Genomic DNA, 23,613 nt, shown 5'->3' on the forward strand with positions numbered 1-23,613 from the left:
CCTGTCTGGTCTCCAAATAACTCACTTGGCAGTCACTGATCTTACTTCACTCATTGGCTAAAAACACGTAAAATTGGGAGCAGCCAGTTTGGGCCCGTCTCACAAAAATGGCTTGGAAGAAGACCTGCACATTTTGCTTCATAACTTACTTTCAAGGAGAGCTATAGGCTTACTTTCTTAAAATAACAAAAACAAAAAACAGAAAATTCAGAATCTTGGGCCCCTGCTGGCTATGGGACCAGTATACCAGGAGCTCCTTTGCCCACCTCCCCAGGTGTTAAAAGCAAAGTGTTCCGATTTAAATTCAGGAAAGGTGTGCTCTGGCTCTCAAAAGTTCAGGAAGTGACACCTTACATGTACAGAAGTGCTTCTTTCAGGGCTCTCCAGTTCAACCCTAACCCCAAAGAGATTCCAGCCATGAGGGGCAGGTACCCTGCACAATGCGCCTTGAATAGCTTGCTTGAGCCACCTGATGCTATTTGGTATAAAGGTATCCTTTCAGTCACTGCTGCTGGCATTTGATCACCTGCTATTAAACCACAGTCAAACCTTCCACAGCCCTGAAGATGAAAAGCTGGCCTGTTGCTGCCAACTTAGCCTTTTAAAAAGTAACTTTTGTTCTTTTTGTTAGAGTTGCTGTCCCTGAGCTTCATTTCTTCCTTTTAAGCAAACTGCAACTTCAGGCTGACCTTGCTGTTCCAAGATAAAAGGGAAAGAAAAGGAACTTTCCCGTGAACCTGTTCAAATTTGAAAAAAATCTCACATAACATTGTAACTCTTAACTGTTCTTTATATATTTTTTAAAAGTTCATTTCATGGTTTCGCAATAAACAGTAACTAATTTGTTTCTTAGCCATGAGTATCAAACTTGCAGGCAGTTGAAGTTACCTTTCCCCCCTTTTCTTGTTCTAATCAAGCTAATGCTTTCAAAATCTTGACCATTAATTGAATCTTCCTTAACTAGTCAAATGCCCCAGAGTGTGGTCTGGATTGCCTGTCCGAGGGAATGTGTTACACGCTAATGATTCTCTCTCGTTACACACTAAAGATTCTTTAGTCCTTTCCAAGACTATGGCTCCTTGCATTCTCTCAGCAGCATTCATACATTAGGCCTAATTCCTAAAATGTCTAGTTCTGGCTCTTCATGTCCCCCTTCAGTTCAAAGGCATTATTTTATTTAAAACGTTTCTTACGCAATGACACAACCATTTCAGAGCAGGTCACAACTATAATATTAATGTTCTCAATATCATTCTTTTCTGCAACAGGTGTGATGGATGTGGTCTAGTTCACACAAACAGCAAGGGGAAGATTGTACTAATCTGGGCTGTAGGTATGGGAATCACAAGACTGATCCACATAATTTTAAAACAGAACAAAACTCAGATTCTGTGCAGTTAGAAAATTAACACAGCGAGGAGAGGAGTTGTAACATAGCCAATTCCCTGCTGTAGTACGGAGATTAGATTTTGCATGGAGAAACATTCTGTTGTGTGAACTCCCCCTCCCTTGCAAAGTGGTACATTGGAGAAACTGTTTTAACCACCTCCTCTGTTAATGCAAATTAGACTTTTTGGGGCAAAGAAGCAGAGGGCATTATTCAAGGGCTGTGTGTATGTGTGAACAAGCTTTTAAGTCTGTACATGTGCACAGCCTATACGAAAAGCTGCTAACACGTATTTGCTATAAATACTTCCAACGACCTGAAGACAAAGCTTCCTTACTACTAAACAATGTGTGGCCACACCTGGCTGAAAGCCCCACGTGAGGTATTCACCAGTCAAGCCAGCTTGTCATTTTATTGACAGAAGCTGTCCAGTCTGTCAGCATTCTACGGCTGTTGTCTTCCCCTACCTCCCCAAGCAGTTAAAACATGGTGATTCCTTGACAACGCAGCTCCTTAAGCCAATGAGAGATGTAAAAAGGGTCAGAGATAAGCAAGCGATGATTATTAATATGCTTGGGTAGATAAGTTTAAAAACGAAGGATTCACAATCCTCTCCTGCAATTTCAAGACCTAGATTTCCCAGCAAGCTCAATGTTGGGGGTTAGTAAAGATCTAAGAGACAATAAAGTTCTTTCATTAAAAATAAGATGGAAGGTAAGGAAAGACAAAAGCTGGAAAGTCTTAACAATTCTATGAATGTTTAAAGATGTCCCCATGACTACTCCCAGCCAAGGTGGGTAGAACCTCAAGATTTACCCCCAGGAAAAGCCAGATAGGAACCCATGCAGGGGATTTTAACACACCAACGAGGACCCCAAATTGGTTTCAGAATTCGTTAGTTACCAGGGGCAACTGCATATTCCGGGGTCTGGCAGTGGGCAATGATGGCAGTGGGCACTCTGACTCCTAAAGATGAGAAAGAAAGAAAAAAACCATATATACAGGAGAGCAACCCCACACCAAATTCTCTAGCTATGGGATCATATCATGAAACAAACTGCAGCACAGGGGAAATAGGAAGCTGCTTTTACCATACTTATTAGCCACGTGTTGTGGCCGTATTTGAGCAGATTATACGGAATCAAGCCATTGGTTCAATTAGCTCAATATTCTCTACACTGACTGGCAGCAGTGGCTTTCCAAGGTTTTAGACAAATGTGGTCTCTCCCATCCCTACCTGGAGACACCAGCAGGGATCGGACCTGGGACCTTCTGCATGCTAAGCAGACCACTGAGCCATGATCCTTCCTCAATGATCTTATCCCTCCTGAACCCCAGATCACACTCAATCTGTACACCCCTGCCACAGCCCACCCTTCCACCTCTGGTTTTCATTGCACAAAACTACACATACCCAATGTCCCTTTGGGTCTTCTATCAGCTTCACATCACCCCAGGTGTTCTGCCCCCACCGCAATATTATTTGTCTCCCCCCCACCCTAATATCCTTTTTACGACACAGGTTTTCCCAACTCACCTCCCCAATTCATCCTGAACCCACGTCTGATTTCCTCTGCTCTCTCTGTACCCCAAACACCCCCATCTCCCTATAGCTTCTCTCTCGCCAACATACCCCTCCCTCCACATCACCACTGTACCCCATCTTCTGTTTTGCAGCCCCTCTTTCTCACACTAATACCCCTCCCAGGCAAATTCTCTTCTCACCCCTTCACCCCCTCACTTTGAACTCCAACCCCCCACCCCCTCACGATCTCCTGTAGGAGTCATTTCCCGCCCCCTCCTTGACCCCATGTTCTTACTCCCCAACCCTACCAAGGCTTCTCACTCTGCACATGTTCTTACTCACCCCCCAACATCAACCCTCCCCTCCCCCTGCACCCCACAGCTACTCACACCCCACCCTCTTTACACCCATCACTAACCTAACCTATACCCCATTGCCCCCCACAGCCCCATTATTCCCTCCCCCTTTTACCGTGGGCTTTACTGCACAGTTGCTTTCCACACCCACCTCTCTTCTCCCTCCCCCCAACCTGCCAAAAAATTGTACCCTCAGGTACCCCCCTTCCAGCCCTCCCCTCCTTTTCTACCACCCCCCCCCATTTATTTCATGCAATAAAGCTCTCTCATATCCCTCCCCCCCACACACCTGGGGGGAGGATGTCCCTCTTTCTACCCCCAATTATCCCAGGCGCCTTCCCCATCCCTCTTGCCTATTGCAGCCCCCCGTTTTCTACCCCCCCCATTTGTTTTGTATATATTCAAGGCTCTCTCATATTCTTCACACACCCAAATAGCTGGGGGGGTTCCCTGCTCCCCACACAAAAAACGCGCCCCAAGTACCCCCATTTTACCAACTACAGCCCCCGTCATCTTTACCCATTTGCTTCATGCAGCAGAGGCTCCCTCATGTTATTTGGGGGCTCCCTCCTTATATCCCCCCCAAAATGCACACCAGGTTTCTCCTCCCCCCCCCCATTTTCCTACCCATTCGCTTTATGCAATAAAAGCTCTCTCTTATTTTTGGTTATAATTCTCCTCCCCCTCCCCTTTCCTGGGGGGCGCCCTCCTTCCCTCCCCCGCCCCGCTTCCTCTTCCTACCTTCAGCTCGGCCGCCTCCGCCATCTTGAGGCATCGTAGCCGCCGCGGCCGAAAGCGGAGGGGGCGGCCCAGGGAGCGGCGATAAACTCCGCCGCCGCCCGAGAGCCGCACGGAGTGCCAGAGGGGGCAGGAGGAGGGAAGACAATAGAGGGTTGGAGCGCTGGAGGAAGCCCCGCCCCCTTCGAGCTCCGCGGAGGGGCGGGGGTTGATGAGAGGGGGCGGAGGAAACGCCGTAGAGAACAGCGGGGAGGGCCTAAGGGAGCGGCGCTAAATTCTTCTGCCCGCAGTCAGGCGCACCGTGCTCTTTTCAGCCGCTCTTTTTTGGGGGCGCAAAACCAAATTGTTTAGTTTTTTGGGGGAATCCTCCCCTTAAAAATAGTGATTTTACGCTTTGGGGGCTGTTTTTCCATCGCGTTGCCATATATCCGGGGTTTCTCTGACAAAATTTCCCTGACAAAATCTGTATACCGCTTGGTTGTAAGGGGGTGGGAGGTGGGGGAGCTCAAAGTGGTTTACAGAAAGAATAAACATTTTAAAATTGTCAGTTGAAAACAGCTTAAAACGACTATTTCAAACATTCAAAAACAACGATGTTTGACGATCAAGTAAAAACCATGCCTAACCATGCTAATCTCTGTTGCAGCGGCCCCAAGGCTGTCATTTGATTGCAGCCCCCCCACCCCATAATAATAAATGTTGTTAATTATTAGCAGATTTATTGTGGTAAAAGCCTGCTCTGTTTGATGCATGTAGTGGCACCCACAATTTGGCAGAGATACGTCTGGGACTGGGAAGGTAAAGAGTAATAATGCTAGGTAGGTAACCAGCCTTGTAGCTGGAGGGTCTAGCGCAGGTGTCAGCACACTTTTTCAGCAGGGGGCCAGTCCACTGCCCCTCAGACCTTGTGGGGGGCCGGACTATATTTTGAAGGGGGGAAATGAACAAATTCCTATGCCCCACAAATAACCCAGAGATGCATTTAAATAAAAGCACACATTCTACTCATGTAAAAACACGCTGATTCCCGGACCATCAGCAGGCCGGATTTAGAAGGAGATTGGGCCGGATCCGGCCCCCAGGCCTTAGTTTGCTTACCCATGGTCTAGGGTAGGAGCAGGAGGTACAATCAGCACAGAGTAGCTGCAACCAAAATATTATTATTGTTGTATTAGATTTATTTATATCCCACTTTTCCCCCAGTCTGGGATTCAAGGCGGCTTACACAGATAAAATATAACGAGCTAAAAGTATAGAAAACACCATCACTAAAATGTAATTAAACACGAATAGAATTAAAATAGTATTTTTAAAAAATATATCAATTAAATGTAGGCAGTTAATAAAAGCATCATAGCACCAGCCCTTTCTTCAAAATACAGGTAGCCCTGATGCAGGAACCACCCTGGGCTCCTTTGTGAGGAAGGGCAGAATGTCAATTAAATATGTTTCTATGAAAATTATACAGGAAATTTGGTATCTATGAGGTTTTAAAACAGGGCATGCGGGCTGCAAGTCAGCCCATGGACTTCACACTCACTAACTGGAAGTTTCCTGCTTTTTTCAAGAGCAAATGGGTACAAGTCACCTATTTGTACAAAATCAGCTCAGGAACAAGATGGGGAAAGGGTTAACACTTCTCCTGCTCCCCACTCATGCTATTTTCTTCATTAAACCCAACCACAAGTTTCTATAGAGGGAAACTCAGCTATCATAAATGCACAGCATTTTCAAACAACCAATCCATTAACAGATTAATTGGATGAAAAGCAGGCAATTGAAATCTTCTAGATGGCTGATGGCCTTCCAGCACAATCCAATATTTGTGTTTACTGAAAGCAGATCCATTTAAAGCGTATCCAAGGCATGTTTACAGCACTGTGGTCCATGAACGCTGATGATGTGACACGGAGCTCATGGCAGAGTCGCAATTTGAACCCAGGACTGTTTGGTTTGTTGCTCACCGTGCTAGCCTGTATGATGTGTGCTGTGCGACATGGGAGAGGGCCTTCTCAGTGGCTGCCCCAGCTTTGGAACTCCCTCCCTAGAGAAACCACAATAAGATTTGAAGCACTATCAATTGCACATTTATTCAAAATCCAGTTAAACCTATTCAGTTCAATTAATTCAACAAAACTGACGACCGTGATCCAGTGATACCAAAGCCCAGTACATTCATTTGCCTCCAGAGCCGCTTGCCCCTTAGCCCATACACCCCTGGTTAATCCCACTGCCCCCCACAGGGAATCGCTACCACCCACTTTGGGAACCACTGATTTGGGGGGGGGGGGTCAGGGCAGAAACTGGTCTGATGGTACCTGCCAAGGGGTGCTGATGCCAGGCCTGACCTCAGACCACACACTTTGGTTGCCAGTTTTCTACGTGGAAGTGAGTTCCGTGTACGAAGTCTCGGCAGAGTGTGTCCCTGTGACTTTCACTTACCAAGTTATTTTTTATAGAAGGTGGTGTTTTCCCTGCCGGCTCAGGAGTCCCAGCTGTCTTCAGAGAAGTCCAGAAACGGTTGTGGTCTTCTCTGCAGTTCCTGCAAAGGAGCACTATGATCAAGGCTTTCTCAGTTGTGTGTGTGTTTTTCCCTTACTCCGCAGAAAAAGAAAGTATCAGACTCTCCCAAACAGCTCAAAACCACTCCTTCCCCGTCATCTGGGAGGTTTATCTTGGCAGTTGGAACCCGGAAACCCAAGTTAACAGACCCAGGCTGGTTAAAAAAATTTCATCACAGTTAAAAATAACTTATTTCTTTCTTTTTGCTGCCAATGCTGTGCTGCCCCCTGGAGCTCAGCACTCCACAGCGCCAAGAATAACTGAACCATCCTACTCATTTATATGGCTCATATTTATCAGTGGTTTTCAAAGTGGTTCCCCGCCCCCCCAGGGGTGGTGGGGTTACCCATGAGGGGCGCTAAGAGGCAAGGGAGGTGGCAGACTTTCAAAATAAAAGTCTGGATCAAGTTCATCAAGCAATGTGCGTGATTTGCTTTTTCTAATACTTGCTTATTGCCATCGCAATTTATTATTTAATGTGAAGTGTTTAGGCCGACGCCTGATACAAGCATAATGTGTGAAGGGCACACAGAGTGAGTGTCTTAAGAATGTAGACCGGCAAGTGAGTTGCTTTTTAAAACAAGGGCCTCCTGCCACTTGCAGCAGTTGCAAAGCCCTCTCCGCAATTTCCGTGTCGGCCACAGTTCCTGGTGTGGCTTGAAAGGACCCCACGTTGTGTCATTTTGCTCTGAAACCCTTTGAGGAATTGTGGAATGCGTCTGAGAGAGCCTCGCGCTCTCAAAACCCGCCTTTGGAAGTTAAAAAACAACAAAAACCACTGGACATCTCCTGTGATTAAAGGTAAGTAGCTGTCACAACATCCCACAAAGGCTTCAGATGAAGTCTTTGGAGGGATGCAAGCTTGCCCCCAAACCACCCTGAGAACGTTTTTTTTTTTTGGGGGGGGGGGAGAAGAAAGAATATTCAATGCAGCACATTTTTTGAGCGCATAAATGCCCAGTTTGCACGTTCAGCAATAACAGGAAAAGCCAGACAGACAAAACCCACCTGAAGTGTAAGTGGAAGGGGCAGCGTCAAGATGTTGGCTGAAAGTAATATTATTTATTGTGATTATTCACCAACAGGACTCAAGGTGGGTCATAGCAATTTTTAATTCAAAATTCAGAACAGTTAAAACAGATTGCAGTTACAGGAACAGGGTGGGCTCTGAAAACAAACATCTCGAACATCAAAGGTCACAGTAAAGAGGTGTCTCTTCAGCATTTGCTAAAAGCTGTATAGTGAAGTAGTCAGGTGCAACTCCATGGAGATGGACTTCCACAACTTTGGAGCCACCACAGAGAAGACAGCGTCCTGGGCCCCATATTTCTGAGGGTGGTGGAACAACCAAGAGGGCCCCCTCTGCCAGTCTCAGAGGGTCTGTAGGGAAGGAGGCGGTCTTTGGGGTATTTGGAGCTCGAGTCTTTTAAGGCTTTAAGCACCAATGTGAGCTTGAATTGGGTCCAGAAATGAACTGGGAACCAGTGAAGCTATTTTAAAAGTATGGGTTTCTCAATGGAACCCCATCCAGTCATCTGGCCACTGCATTTTGGACCATTTCAAGTTTCCAAGTTGTCTTCAGGGCATAGCTGTCAACGTTTCCCTATTCCGAATAGGATTCCTCGCAAGAAAAGGGAAAAGTTGACAGCTATGCTTCAGGGGCAGCCCTACTTAGAGCATGTTGCAATAATCCTCTCTGGAAGTTTCCAGAGCATGAAGTACACAGGTACTTTCAATCAAGTACCATCGTCTCGTGGAGACACACCCAGCTTTTGCAAAGGAAGGTGCTCACTCAAGTTATCTACCCTGGGCAGTAAGTACATAAGGTCTGAAGAAGAGGTTGCTGGATCAGGCCAATGTCCCAGCATCCTCTTCTCACAGTGGCCAACCAGTGAGATGCCTGTGGGGAACCTGCAAACAGGACCTGAGCACAAGAGCTCTCTCCTTGCCTGTGGTCTCCAGCAACTGGTCTTGAGAAGCATTTACAGTGGTACCTCAGATTACAGATGCTTCAGGTTACAGACTCCATTAACCCAGAAATATTACCTCGGGTTAAGAACTTTGCTTTAGGATGAGAACAGAAATAGTGCTCCGGCAGCGCGGCGGCAGCAGGAGGCCCCATTAGCTAAAGTGGTGCTTCAGGTTAAGAACAGTTTCAGGTTAAGAACGGACCTCCAGAACGAATTCAGTACTTAACCTGAGGTACCACTGTACTGCTTCTGACTATGGAATCAGAGCTAGTAACCATCAATAGCCCTCTCTTCTGTGAATCTCTTTAAACCTCTTTTAAAGTTGGTGGCCACCCCTGTTTCCTGTGGCAGGGAGTTCCATAGCTTAACTTTGTTCTGCATAGAGAAAAGCTTTGGTCTGTCCTGGATCTTCCAACATAGTGGGCCATAAGCATCTCCTTTCACTACCCCTTCTCTCCAGTCCCTGGGGAAATGGCCACAGTCGGAGGAACAGCTTTGTGTTAGTTCCTCCCAAAGGCATTTTTAAAAAATGGACTATCATAGAATCATAGAGTTGGAAGAGACCACAAGGGCCATCGAGTCCAACCCCCTGCCAAGCAGGAAACACCATCAGAGCACTCCTGACATATGGTTGTCAAGCCTCTATAACTATAATTACTCTATGCGCCATTTCCAGCGTCCCTTTCAAGGAAACCAAGCAAACAAGGAAGTTGGCAAGGCTTTCCACCAACCGTATCAGTTTCATCGGACAAATTCAGAACGGATAAAAGCAGAAGGCAGATCAATTCAGTACATGCATATCTAATAATTTCATTTGCGATTTGTTCTGTTGATGGGTGGGGATGGGGGGCTGAGAGCAATGCCGGGGGGGGGGGGTGTGGAATCCCCACTCCAGGGTAAATGGAAACTTTGCTCAGATCTTTGGCAGACATTGTCTACACCCTGGAGGCAGCAACGCTTCCAGTTGCTGAAAACCACAGAAGAGGAGAAGGCTCTTGTGGATTTCCCATTGGGGCATTTGGGTGGCTACTATGAGAACAGGAGGCTGGTCTAGATGGGCCAGTGGCCTGATCCAGCAGCCTCTTCTTTAGCTCCTCCTTAAGGCAGAGCTGGCCTGCCCCTAAGGTGATATGGAGCGCCGGCCTCAGGTGGCAGAACTGCACCTGCCCCACCACTTCTGCCGCCAAGGTGGGGTTCTGGTGTGCGGTTTTGCCGTTCATCTTCAACCCAGGCAGAGGTGTTGCTTGGCAATGCTTTGAGGAGTGACCTGGCTGCTGTCGAGTTTGGTGAGAGCTGGGGCCAACGGAAGTGGTGATAATGCAATGGGTGGCAGAAGACAGTGGCAATCCCCATTTTGTCTCAGGTGGCAAATTGAGACAGGCCACCCCTGTCTTAAGGATTAGGGACTTTGAACCAGGGAGGATGCAGCAATTTTGTATTCTGTACACAGCACCCAGCAGGTTCCCATTCCTTCAAAAAAGAGTGCTTTATTATTTTTTTTGCCTTGTGAAATTCTGGGAAGGTCATCAGCTTGAAAACTGGGCTATTTCTCTCTGTTCCCTAACTGGGTTGGCAACCAACTCTCCCATTCGCTCCACCCTTTCTCTATGGAAACAGGTTTTTTGTCCCTGGCTTCCCATTGCATTGTGGGCCGATGCAGAAGGTTGGCTGCTCTTGCTTAGTTAGCTTCGGAGGGGGAGGGGGAAACCTCCAAACACAGGGGGTCCATTTGGGGAACAGAAATGCAGGAAAAGGGGAGAGGTAGAAAGGAAAGGGTGGACCTGAAAGTGGTTCACTTTGCCAGACTACCCTCTTAAAAACGGGTTATGCCATTTGAGGGAATTTGCAAAAAAGAGACCGTGGACCCCAGTCCCTCAATTTTTTCCGTACCAGAATGAAGCACACGTGGAGACACTCTGCTGGATGGTTGCCATTTTTATCATACAGCACAAAAAGGAATTTTGTGCCGGAATTAAGCTACAACCAGCATGCATATTGTCACTGGGGAGAACTTCACTGCACAAGATGTGGTGCCTATCGCTGACAGTTTGCCACAATAGTTATAAGGACCCTCCCTGGCCAGCAGCAGTGTACCTTTCAATGTACCACTGTTGTGCTAGGGAACAACAGTGTGTGGAGAGGCTGTTGTCTTCATGTCCTGCTTGTGGACATCTGATCGGCTCCTGCTGAGGCATCCGATTGGGCCCTCTTGGAAAGAGGATGCTGTGCTGGATGAGCACCCACCTTGGTCTGATCCAGCAGCCAGGCTTTTGGGGCTCATCCACATTTTCACTTGAACCATATTTTGATGGTGTCACATCCCAATTCATTCTCCCAGGTACGAAAGCATTTTTTCGTTCCTCTGCGATTGCACCTTGCGAAAATTCAAGCCCACCCGCTGAATTGAAGCTCGGTTAAGCAGATCTCTCTCCAGGCTTTCTACGCAACTGATAAGATCCGATTCAGCCCCAAAGATTGCGTTTCCACAAGGCAAAGCCACGGGACAACGAGAAAAGCTCTCAGACTGGGTGGGAGCAGTGATGGGATTAATTGGCACACGATGTGATCAAAATATGAGTGAAGCAAAATTATGGACAAGCCCTTTGACGTGCTCAGAGAGGGTGACCCATGGGATAGACATGTGGGGAGGAGGGAAGAGACAACAGACTGAAGGCATTACTGCCAGGCACACATAATTTATTTGAGTTCTTTCCGCAGGACTCAATGCAACCTGCATTTTTCTTTTAAAGAAACAAAACTAAACACAAGCATGCACGCTTTCTCACACAGTTGTTAAATACACAGTAGCACAGATCTTTTTTAAGATGAAGCAGCAGCAACCACCCCTCTCCAGGTGATCCAAACGAGATTAAACAAATAATCCTTGGCAGAGGTCAGAGTGCATGGCCTTGGGGTACCTGCCAAGGTTTTATGATTCCAAGAGCTGAAGGATGCATCTTGTGCAAACTGTCACAGCCGTGATCCTCGCAGAAGGGCTCAGCCATTAACCTAAAAGCCACCCTCCTTCAGAGCAGGGGAAAGCAGGTGCCCCAGAGAGTGGATGTGAGGCACTACTACGGATGGCAGAGGGGGAGATGGGCAGATCAGAGGCACGTGGGACCCAGTTTGCAATGGTGCATCCTCTTGCGTAAGCCTTGCTAAAATGAACAGGAGTAGCACAAGAGCATTACTCCCGTTCATTACAGCGGGCAATTCTGGATCACCCAATGGAGGAGAGGGTGATTGATGGCTCCTAGCCACAATGGTCCAAGGGCCGGAAGCAGCAACACTTCTGAATACCAATGACTGGAAAGCCCAAGAGGGGAGAGATGCTCTTGTGCTCAAATCCAGCTTGTAGGCTTCCCACAGGCATCTGGTGCTGGCCACTGTGAGAACAGGATGCTGGACTAGATGGGTCCATGGCCTGATCCAGCTAAAAGCTCCTCTCATGTTCACTCTGCCAGAGACTCCAGGCACAGGTTATCCTGTCTAGCACAGGTTACAGTGTCGGACTACTAGGACCTGAGTTCAAATCCACACTCTGGGTGACCTTAACCTCCACTCTACCCTTGTCTTCCCCAATTTCTCTGTTCTCTTTTTGTTTCTTATCCCTACCTAGAGTCAGGGGGTGTCCTACTAATATTGATCGATTTTTTTAAAATAAAAAAAAACGTTTTCTTTTTATTGTTTATAGCATGGTTTTTATTTTAAATAATATGTGGGAGAGGGCACCATGCTCTGTTCATTGCTTGCGGCCTCTAAAGGTCTTAATCTGGCCATGTATGTAGGGTCTTGACCCCAGGGAGGGAAAACCCTACGGGACCGAGGCCCACTGTCAACTGTGTGGCTGCAGGGGGCATCTCACCATCTCTGACACCAAAATGCCTTGGGGTTAAGGCCCATCGCCCTGGAATAAGCCAGTTTCAAGATGGGAATATTGATTCACTTCCCTTATAGTCTCTCTTTTACCCCCATTGCTCACTCTCCTTTCTGTTCACCAGCCCAGCCCATATTCCCCATTCTACAATAATAATTTAAAAAGAAAAATGTCAGGGGGTGGAGGGAGACAGAGGAAGATATAATACTATTTTACAAAAAAAAAATAAAAATCCCAGTACAGCCACATGGGTGGGCATCACGGTATGGAATCCTTGCTCCCTGCCGCATAGATTTGCCACTTGGACAACTCCGGAAATCAAAGCTGACCTCTGGGAAGAGGTGTGTGTGTGTGTGTGTGTGTGTGTGTGTGTGTGTGTGTGTGTGTGTACGGGTGTCTTGATGCTAGAAAGGTGCAGGAACCACAGGCCAGGATTCTTCTTGCCCTCCTGGTATTTGCCTCTGCCATGGAATGGAAACCTGGAATGAGAAAATGATTCGAACACTGTGAAGAACCAAACATTGAAAATGTTACAGAACACTTGAAAACGCCATCTTGGTAGTCACGATAACCCCAGGGCTAATTGTTCATTGCTGCAAGAATGAGCTCACATGTGTTAATCTGCTTTGAAGCCTTTGTTTGTTAGTTGGGAGAGGAGAGGCTTCTTACAAGCTGCCTGACAGCTACTCCCTTATCTGAGAGATGGATGAGACAGTTGGGAAGGGGCCTCTGAGCCAGGGGTGCATTAATTGGGCTACTGATGCTGGTCTACATAGTTTGCTTGGTGTGTAAAGGTAAAGGGACCCCTGACCATTAGGTCCAGTCGCCGATGACTCTGGGGTTGCGACGCTCATCTCACTTTATTGGCCGAGGGAGCCGGTGTACAGCTTCCAGGTCATGTGGCCTGCATGACTAAGCCACTTCTGATGAACCAGAGCAGCGCATGGAAACGCCGTTTACCTTCCTCCCGGAGTGGTGCCTATTTATCTACTTGTACTCTGTGCTTTCGAACTGCTAGGTTGGCAGGAGCAGGGACCGAGCAACAGGAGCTCACCCTGTTGCGGAGTTTCGAACCGCCGACCTTCTGATCAGCAAGCCCAAGAGGCTCAGTGGTTTAGACCATAGCGCCACCCGCTTGGTGTGTAAGTAATGCCTAACATATTAGTGCTTGGCAGACAAGTCATGACGACCTCTCACTGCTGCGGTGTCCAACTCGTGTCTGTAACGGCACTGAGGCTTTGCAGGTTGTGTTGTAAAGATGACACTTTTCTTTAATAAAGCGTGCTTTTGACATCCTTTGGTATTCCTGCACCAAGCCACTTTGGGCCTGTGGATCAGCACAATCGGCATAGGATTCATGAGCTTTGCAGCAGAGCTGTCTCGCCTCTTGGGGGCAGCACTTACTTGGAGGTCCCGATCTTCATTTTGGAATCGATTCCTAACCCAATGCAGCAAGAAATCTACTTGACTACATAGGAAGGAAATGAACTTTAGACGGGCTCAGAAAGTATTCTGAGTGCTCTGGGCATGTTCTTTGGGTGTGCAAAATAGCTCCCCCCCCCTCTTTTTGACTAGGAGTGGGATCTTTGATGGTTGGTGGCTTCTACAAGCTACCAGAATATTACTATTACAGTGGTACCTTGAGTTACAAACGCCTCAGTTTACAAATGCTTCAGGTTACAAACTCCGCTAACCTGGAAGTGTTACCTCGAGTTGAGAACTTTGCCCCAGGATGAGAATGGAAATCGTGTGCCAGTGGCACAACGGCAGCAAGAGGCCCCATTAGCAAAAGCACACCTCTAGATAAGAACAGTTTCAGGTTAAGAACGGACATCCGGAACGAATTAAATTTGTAACTAGGGGTACCAGTGTACTATTATTACTGTTGTTATTATTATTATTAAATTGCATAGCATTCAAAGGGCACAGAGCAGTTCACAACCAAAAAAATACATAACAACAATCTCACATGAAGGGGAAGTGGGAGGCCTGGAAATTTGCCAGTCAACCGTCGTTTGTCCTCAGGATCCGTAGCAGCATCGCATGGACTTCCTCGTCCATGAATCCCTGAATTGGAGAAACACCACACGTCAGACCCTGGGAAAATTCACCAGCATCTTAGCTGAAATTTCTCCCAATAATCACTTTTCTGCATTTATTTATTTTATTGCATTTGCAGTCCATCTTTTTCTCCAGGGAGCTCCAAGTGGCACACTTGGTCCCGTCCCCCCCCCCCCAATTTTATCCTCACAACAACTCTGTGAGGTAGGTTAAGTTGAGGAGCAGTGACTGAGCTCAAGGTCACCCAGTGAGCCTCACTGTCAAATGGGATTTTGAACCCTGGTCTCCCAAGTCCTAATAGCCTGCCACTCTAACCACTATACCACACTATATGCCGTTTTGCCTAATGCAGACATGGCAAAGTGTCTTTTGGTATGTTATTTCCTTTTTTATAACAGTTTATTAATTTTCAAAAATAAAATTCAAAAATAAAATAAAACATAAAAACAGTATAAAAACAAAACAAAATGAATCAATTATGACAATTCAGATCATACATCTTAACTCAATTGACTTCCCTCCACTCCCCCTCTTGGTTCCATTGTATTAACTTATTCATGCATGTTCCTAGAGCCTTATATTCTTAATAACCCAATCTTAAAACCTTATTCATCTTAATACAAGTAACATTTAGAAGTTCTACTAATGTACAAATCTATAGATTTATTGGTATGTTATTTCTATTAAAACATGTGGCCTTATACACACTCCCCCGATACATGCAATGTTTGCAACACATCTATTGACTGGGAAACTGCACCCAAAAATCGGGAGAAATGTGAATTTTGAAGGATAGCGGAACAGTACTCATGTATTGTTCCAGAATTGTCAGTTAGGTACCTTAGCCTTTCATTGTGGACTGGCAAGAGATCATGTGACTGGATGCTCCTCCCCATATTACAAAAACAAGCACATCCCCACGCATAGAGAAAACTAGACATCACGGAGGGGCATTTCGAGCCTAGTTTTCTTTTGCTGACATGCCAGAGTTCTATATGCCTTTTTCAATAATAAAAAATAATCCCCATCTGGGAGTTTTTGAAACATGCAATCCAGATCTGCTGAGAGAGGGGGTTCAGTAGAGGAAGGTCTGTTGTGTGCATAGATCAGCCCTTATCCTTCTGACTCTGTATGGTATACAGCAGCCTTCTCCAACCTGGTGCCCCCAGCATGGCTGGGATGGGTGGAAGTTGGACTCCAAAACAGCCGGAGGGTTGGCATGGGAAGCAGAGGTTCACTATTCCCACTGGAACACCATCCCCTGTCCCCCCAAAGTTATTAAGTTTCCAGGGGTCCACCTCTTGATCCCAGACTCTGGGAAGGAATATCTCCTCCACTCAAGGCTTAGGGACATGCACCACTGAAATGCTTACTTGGGCTGCGTTGAGCAGGTGTGTTCTGTAGATGGCTACAATCTCTTGGTGGTTCTTCTGGACAACCTGAAATACATATGAGTAAGCCGGTGAAATGAAGTCCACAGACATTCTGCTGGCAGAAAAACGGTGGGGGACTTCAGGAGCAGGTTGCACAACAGCCTAACCTACCTCACAGTGTTGTCGTGGGGATTAAATATGGGGAGAACCATGTATGCCACCTTGAGCTACTTGGGGGAAAAGGTGAACTATAAAAGTAATAAATCAATAACAGCAGGGGAAACAGGATGGGAGCAAAAAAGGAGGAGGAAGAAAAGTGGTGGTTTAAAACAATGGGAGAGGTCTGAATAGATTGGGAAGGGAAGAACATAGAGGGGCTGCAACTAGGGTTTTTAAATTTATTTTAAGGAAGTCCTAACAAGGAGAAATAGTGGAGGTGGGTAGAACACAGCAAAACCTTAACTCCCTTTTCCCTGTACTCAGTCCTCGTTTTAAACCTCCACTTTATTCCTCTCAGTGTAACCTCCGGTTTGCTCTGCTCAAACCTTTGCCATTACAGTGGTACCTATGGTTAAGAACTTAATTTGTTCCGGAGGTTCGTTCTTAACCTGAAACTGTTCTTAACCTGAAGCACCACTTTAGCTAATGGGGCCTCCTGCTGCGACTGCGCCACCGCTGCACGATTTCTGTTCTCACCCTGAAGCAAAGTTCTTAACCTGAGGTAATATTTCTGGGTTAGCGGAGTCGGTAACCTGAAGCGTATGTAACCTGAAGCGTATGTATCCCACGGTACCCCTGTATTTAAAACTACCATTTCCCCCCTCTCAGTGTGTCTCCATCTCTGCTCAACTCAAACCTGAACCTTGGTCTCTCCTAGTCCTCATGTAATCTCCACAACAATTATGTGAGGTAGGTTAGGCTGAGAGGTGATGTCCAGCTCAAGGTCACCCAGTGAGATTCATATGTGAGTAGGGATTCAAACCCTGGTCTCCCAGGTCCTAGTCCAACACTACTCCAGTGCATTATAGACAGACAGACAGACAGACAGACAGACAGACAGACAGACAGAGATAGATTAGATAGATAGATAGATAGATAGATAGATAGATAGATAGATAGATAGTAAGCAGTCTCTGTAAACTGAAATAATTTGGGGACGATGACCCCCAAAGCTCACTTCATTCTGCAGCTGGAGTCGGGCACGTTCGCTGCGCAGATTAAGAACTTCACTTGAAAGCTTCTCTGTTTCCTTCAGCAACTTCCTGATCTGAGGGGATATGATAAAACAGGTGGCATCCAAGTCAAATCTATTGCACGGAATCCCTGAGCAGACTCCTCAGTCTTAGTCTTCCCAGCTATATTATGGGGTAATAACATTGTAAGGGGGGTTGGACTAGATGACCCTTGGATCCCTTCCAACTCTACAATTCTGTGATTCTATGGCCTTACCAAGCCGGGACGCAGGTGGCGCTGTGGGTTAAAGCCTCAGCGCCTAGGGCTTGCCGATCGAAAGGTCGGCGGTTCGAATCCCTGCGGCGGGGTGCGCTCCCGCTGCTCGGTCCCAGCGCCTGCCAACCTAGCAGTTCGAAAGCACCTCCGGGTGCAAGTAGATAAATAGGGACCGCTTACCAGCGGGAAGGTAAACGGCGTTTCCGTGTGCGGCTCTGGCTCTGGCTCTGGCTCTGGCCAGAGCAGCAATGTCACGCTGGCCACGTGACCCGGAAGTGTCTCCGGACAGCGCTGGCCCCAGGCCTCTTAAGTGAGATGGGCGCACAACCCCAGAGTCTGTCAAGACTGGCCCGTATGGGCAGGGGTACCTTTACCTTTTTATGGCCTTACCAACAGGGTCACTGGTGCAGACTGGTCAAAGTTAATGGTATATTTCTAATAATGCTAACAATAATATTTGTTCCCTGTTCCCCCAAGATGGCCCTTGCAATTCAGGCAGGCCCAGTGATGCCAGGGGTTCCAGTGAAGTTATTGCACAGATCTTTTCTAATTCCCCACTTGCTCCTTTGATCTTGACAAATTTACTGGTTCCGCTAAAAATATGACAAATTCTCACATATTAATTAATTCTTAAAAACATAAAAACTCAGCTGTTATCGGGCACCTCATACTCTTGAACTGTGCTAGCCAGTCATTATAGGAACAGCTGTTTCAGAATCTGGGCTTTAATATATTTTTGTGACATAACATTATTTACGTATCTCCATAAATAAACAAGAACTGGTGGCTGAGATTGGATTTCCCCCCTCTTCCCTCCCTGTCCCTTCCCCTTGCATGTCGTGGGCAGGGACTGCCTTGCTTTAACTGATTCTACATTTAGCCATGTTGGGAGCCCTTTTGGACACAAATAATAAAGGCATAAGACCGAAAGGGGTTAGCCGCCCCAGCCCTCGAAATTTCCCCGCCTACCTTCCCTTCTCTGTCCTGGCAGGTCCTGGCCAGCTCTTCCATCTTCCTATTCATCTTCTCCATTGCGCTTTCCATCATCTGGGACTTCCCTCTCAGCTCCTCCACCTCCTCCTCATGCTCCACAGCCTCAGCGATGAGCTCCTCGTTCTTCTGCTTTTCAGAAGCAAGGTCTTCCTTGAGGCGGGAGCACTCCCCGCTCTCTTCCTCGTATTTCTCCCGAAGGGCGGCCAGCTCCTCTCCCAGGGCTTGCGCTCTGACGGACAGCATGCCACGGACTTTCTCATGCTTCCTGAGGGCCTCCTCTTCCTCCTGGCGCAGTTCGGCCATCTTGGCGACGAGGCGATCAAGCACCTCCTTCAGCCGGGCGGCCTCCTTGTCTCTTCCTCCCAGGGAGACCTGGACGGCTTCTAACACTCCTTTCAGCTCTTGCAGGCCTTCCTCCAGCTCGCTCATCCGCTGCCTGACCTTCAAGTTGTCTCCGATGGCATCAGAGGCCTCGGAGGAGCCTTCCCGCCAGGCCTTGTCCTCTGCCACGGACGAGTCAAGGCCGTTGGCAAGGAGGCTGCGGTCCACCTCAAGGGCGTGGCTCTCCTCCTCCATCTCAGACACCAGCTGCAAGGCCTCGTTCTGCTTCTTCACCACGTTGTCCAGCTTCCAGTGCAGCTCCTTCAAGATGCAGCTGTCGAGATTCTCTGGCCTCAAGTGGCCGGCCTCTTTGGACATTTGCCTCAGGAAGGTGTCCCTCACGGATACCATCTCCTTCCTCTGGGCCTCCAGTCTCAGGCGCAGCTTCCTCGATTCCTCACTCTCAGCCGAGAGCTGCTGGTTCAGAGAGTCCACCGTCTGCTTCAGCTCTTCCACCAAGCTCCCTGGTGCCTCTGCCTCGGCGGGTCCATCTTTCGGAGAACACAAACTCCTCAGCTGCTCCTGGAGCTTCTCCCTCTCCCTGCTCAGCTCTGCCAGCTCCTTGACGAGGCTGCCATTGTTCTGCTTGAGGTCCCACACCTCCTTCTCTAGGTCGGAGCTCTTCCGGCAGGGGCGGGCCTTGTTTTCTGCCACCTCAGGCTTCGGCCTGAGCTTGACCTGCCCGGAAGAGCCCTCAGGGAGCTGGCTCTTGCCTTTCTTGGCTTTTCCCAGTTCCTCAGGGGCTTTGGCATCACCCGCGGGCAGCTTCTCCTCATCCTCCATGATACCATTCTCTTCTTCTCTGTGATACCCATTCCTGTTGGCCACAACTCTCGACCCAGAGGCCAAGATGGCTTCCCGGAGAGGCCTGGCTTTCTCCAGGAGAGCAAAGTTCACCTGCTCCAACTTAGCCAGGGCTCCTTCCAGACCCACCACAATCTTCTTCCAGGCGGACACGCTCCTCTTGACCACCCCCGATGGCACCGCTTGGAACTGCAGCTTGCTCCTGAGGGCCTCCTCTGCCTCCCACTTCAGGGCCTCGTTCTCAAAAGCCACCTCAGCGTTCTCCCTCTGCACTCTGGCATATTCTTCCTCCATTTCTGTGAGGAACTGGGACAGCTTCTCCCCAGAGGGGAGCCCACTCTCTTGCTTCCCCACCTTCTCACACTCTCCCAGGTGCTTCGCCAGCAGCCCACGCAACTGCTGGTTCTCACCCTCCAGCTCCAGCGTACGGGCCTCCATCTCCTTCAGCGTCCCGCTCTGGGCCTTCTTCTTTCCCTCGTAGACGCTGATCACGGCCCGCATGTTCTCCATGTGGCCCTCCATCTCCTGCACCCTCCTCGTGGCACTCTCTTTTTCCTCGAGGGCTGCTGCAACTTCGTCCCGGAGGCGCTTCAGCTCCTCGTCGTGGCGTTTCCCTTCTTCGGCCTCCTCCTCGCCAGGCCACAGGACTTTCTCCTCCTGGGCCATAGTGGCCTTCGGCTCCTCTTTTCCTGCTTCTTGCGCGGCCACCATTTTGGCTTGCTCTTTCTGAAGCTTCTCCTCCTCCTGCTGCTGCTTCCTCCTCTTCTTCAGCTCTTGCACTTGCGCGGCCAAGAGGTTGAGGTAATAATCTTCTTCCGTGGTATCGCGGCTGTACCGTTGGCTCAGCTCCTCACAGTCCTGGCTCCTTCCGCCCCCCTCAGGAAGGAGCTGGTTGATCTCCTGCACCTGGTCCCAGACCCTCTCCTTTGTCACTTTGCACCCTTCCAGGAGGGTGTCACATTCTTTCCTCTTCTGGTCCAACTGCAGTTCCAGCTGGATTACTTTCATTTTCTCGTCTCGGTACCTGCTCCTCCACTCCTTCAACTCAGGATCCTCCTCTTCTTCTTCATCGCTTTGGTCCCCGACTTCGCTCTGGAGGTTCAGGCTACTCACATCAGTCTCTCTCCCGCTCTCAGATGGAACCTGGAGGCACAACCCAAACCAATGCATGAGTTAACTGAGAGACAGAAGGTTCTGACCCATCTGTAACAGGTACACATGGCTGCAAGGTAGGGGGTGTTGGTTTCAGTACCATGGATAGCTCCTTCCTTGGAGATGTGCCCCCAGGAAGAAGCTGTCTGTGGTACTGAAATCACCAGCCAGTGGTCTGTGAGGCTAAAGACACAACTGAGCAGATAAATTAAGGCAAATGTTACCTTTGTACAGTTGGCTAGTTTGTATTCTCCATCCAGACAAGCAAGAGGTATTCATAGAATCATACAATTGTCAAGTTGGAAGGAACCCTGAGGGACATCTAGTTCAATGCCATGCAATGCAGGAATCTCAACTAAAGCATCCATGACAGATGACCATCAACAACAACAACAACAACAACAACAACAACAACAACAACAACAACTAGCCTTTCACTCTAAAGTCCTAGGGTGGGTTCCAGCAATTAAAACACAATATTAAAAACAGTTTAAAACAACTGCAGAAAAAAATGTGGGTTCAAAAAATATACATTTCAAGTGTCAAAGGCCAGGGTAAAGAGATATGTCTTAAGCATTCAATGAAAGCTGTATAATGAAAGTGCCAGACACACCTCAGGGCGGGGGGAGTTCTACAACTTAGGGGCCATCACAGAGAAGGCCCTCTCCCAGGCTGCCACTACCCCAAGCTTTTGAGGGTGGTAGAACAACCAAGACAGCTCCCTCTGTCAGTCTTAAGACCTGATAGGTTCTGCGGGAGAAAAGGCTCTTTTTCAGGTATTTGGGACCTGTGTCATTTAGGGCTTTAAAAACTAACATAACCACCCTGAACAGGGCTTGGAATCAAACTGGCAACCAGATTTTTAAAACAGGGGTTATAGGAGATCTAAATGGAACCCTGGCCAATAATGCAACTGCAGTGTTTTGGACCAGTTGAAGTTTCCAAGACATCTTCAAGGGCAGCTCCAGCAGTTTCCAGGAAAAAGTTTATTAAACAAATAAGCATCCCCTTCTTACCTGTGAACCAGTCTCTGATGAATAATCGCATCCTAGTTCTGTGGAAGTTAAGAAAAAAAGGATTTGAGCGGAATGATATTCCGGAAGCGCATATCCCCAAAGCACTTTTTTTGCCTACCTCTGCCCTGAATTCCTTCTATCCAGGTCACAAGATAGGACTCAGATACTGGTAAGCAACAAGAAAGCGGAATGAGTAAAAAAGGTTATTGCTCTTGGACAGTTAACCACATTACAACTAATGCTTCTGGTTGTGTGAGTTGGACCACCTTGATCATTGTGAATGAGTGGTCAAGGTCAGGGTTGGGGAACTTCTTTGACCCTAGGGGCCACGTTCGCTTCTGAGCAGCCTTCTGAGGGCCACATGCCAGAACTGGCAGAATAATGAATGTGCCTTTTACCTTTGTACAGTAGGTTGTTTTGTACACCCCCACCCTCTATTCTCCATCCAGTTAAGTAAGATACGGTACGTTTTACCAGAATTTAACAATAAATTCCTGCCAGACAGAAATGCAGTCTGAAGCAAGGCTGCTGAGGGATGCAGAGTCCTATAGGTCAGATAGAGAGGCCTAGATGCACCCCCTGCTTTGAGTCTTAGGGGCCCCACCCCTTCTGTGATCACACAAAGCCACTTGGGGTGAAGGGCCTTTTGTGGAGAGCATGGTGCTAGAAATGTGGTTTTGCTGTATTTGTGTACAGCTGAAAACACTGGCAGCGTTAAGATAAATTCAATAGTGTAAACAAGTTTTGATGGATGCAATAATGGAATACTGAATCGTATAGTTTTTGTAAAACAGAGAAGAAGGGAAGTCATTGATATCTTAAGGATGTATAATGAAGAAGAAGAAGAAGAGTTTGGATTTGATATCCCGCCTTTCACTCCCCTTCAGGAGTCTCAAAGCGGCTAACATTCTCCTTTCCCTTCCTCCCCCACAACAAACACTCTGTGAGGTGAGTGGGGCTCAGAGACTTCAAAGAAGTGTGACTGGCCCAAGGTCACCCAGCAGCTGCATGTGGAGGAGAGGAGAGGCGAACCCGGTTCCCCAGATTACGAGACTACCGCTCTTAACCACTACACCACACTGGAGTATTTTAAATTGTAAAACAGAAAACTTAATAAAATTATATACAAGATACAAAAGAAATAAGAAATGTGGTTTTGCTGACTGTAGTGGGAGTGCCTGTTTTCCTCCACTTATGCTCTACTTGTCATTTTGCAAACAAAACAAATACAGTGGTACCTCTGGTTACGTACTTAATTCGTTCCAGAGGACCGTTCTTAACCTGAAACTGTTTTTAACCTGAAGCACCACTTTAGTTAATGGGGCCTCCCGCTGCTACCGTGTGATTTCTGTTTTCATCCTGAAGCAAAGTTCTTAACCCGAGGTACTATTTCTGGGTTAGCGGAATCTGTAACCTGAAGCATATGTAACCCGAAGTACCACTGTATTGGTGCTTCCTCATCCAAAGAAAACAGAGATCTCCTTAGCGCACCTGATCCCACTTGCAAATGAACATTCCAGGGCTCACTCTAAGCTCCTGGCTGTTCCTTTGTGGCCACACCCATACCTGCCACACACCTGACATCACATGGGACATCAGGTGTAGGGCACATGGGTGTGGTTTGTGGTGAATGACCTCACAAGTCAAACTGAGACCCTTGCTGGACTGAACTGACCTGAATCTTCCTAGCTGTACCCTAAGGAACCCTTGCTACCCCCAAGAATAGTGGAAGAAGCTGTCCTGTCACCAGTGTTGAATTAAGATCCAACCACTTGTCTGACTGGCTTCAGTACATAGAAAGATACGGCATATTGTCCACTGGTTAAGAAGCAACGTGTTTTGGACCAGCCTTGGAACACCCTGGGGAGAGGCCCAGGAGCTTGGGAGGTGCAGATCTGGATGCTGGGCAGGGGGATGATTGGGTTGTCCAGAGAAGGTCCTGCCTCAGTGTCTTTGGATGCCCCGAATG

The 23,613-nt window shown here is 47.8% G+C and overlaps 2 protein-coding genes across 7 annotated transcripts in view; both read right to left on the bottom strand.

Annotated features, from left to right (window-relative positions):
* Positions 1 to 6,618, bottom strand: part of PIAS3 (protein inhibitor of activated STAT 3) — a 40,949-nt gene extending 34,331 nt beyond the window's left edge. For 2 of the 5 annotated variants that reach the window (XR_013833969.1, XM_079957477.1), the window contains exons 1-2: positions 4,010 to 4,151; positions 2,291 to 2,353 (exon numbers count right to left, since the gene is read on the bottom strand). Coding sequence is in view for 3 of the 5 variants with exons in the window: in XM_079957477.1 (XP_079813603.1) it covers positions 2,291 to 2,353; positions 4,010 to 4,033 (87 nt within the window). In the remaining 2 variants the exon portion in view is untranslated. Of the gene's footprint in view, positions 1 to 2,290; positions 2,354 to 4,009; positions 4,152 to 6,448 lie in introns of those variants that run through there. The other 3 variants (XM_079957479.1, XM_079957480.1, XM_079957478.1) reach the window with 3 other exon arrangements.
* Positions 6,619 to 11,218: 4,600 nt separating this feature from the next.
* ANKRD35 (ankyrin repeat domain 35) overlaps positions 11,219 to 23,613 on the bottom strand; it is a 29,073-nt gene continuing 16,678 nt past the window's right edge. For both annotated transcript variants that reach the window (XM_079956493.1, XM_079956494.1), the window contains exons 9-14: positions 21,645 to 21,682; positions 18,268 to 20,619; positions 17,027 to 17,116; positions 15,850 to 15,915; positions 14,385 to 14,482; positions 11,219 to 12,894 (exon numbers count right to left, since the gene is read on the bottom strand). In XM_079956493.1, coding sequence (XP_079812619.1) covers positions 14,420 to 14,482; positions 15,850 to 15,915; positions 17,027 to 17,116; positions 18,268 to 20,619; positions 21,645 to 21,682 — 2,609 coding nt within the window. In that variant the 3' untranslated portion in view covers positions 11,219 to 12,894; positions 14,385 to 14,419. The remainder of the gene's footprint in view (positions 12,895 to 14,384; positions 14,483 to 15,849; positions 15,916 to 17,026; positions 17,117 to 18,267; positions 20,620 to 21,644; positions 21,683 to 23,613) is intronic.

This window comes from Podarcis cretensis, assembly GCF_951804945.1.
Source record: "Podarcis cretensis genome assembly, chromosome: 16".
In the NCBI taxonomy this organism is placed as follows: domain Eukaryota; kingdom Metazoa; phylum Chordata; class Lepidosauria; order Squamata; family Lacertidae; genus Podarcis; species Podarcis cretensis.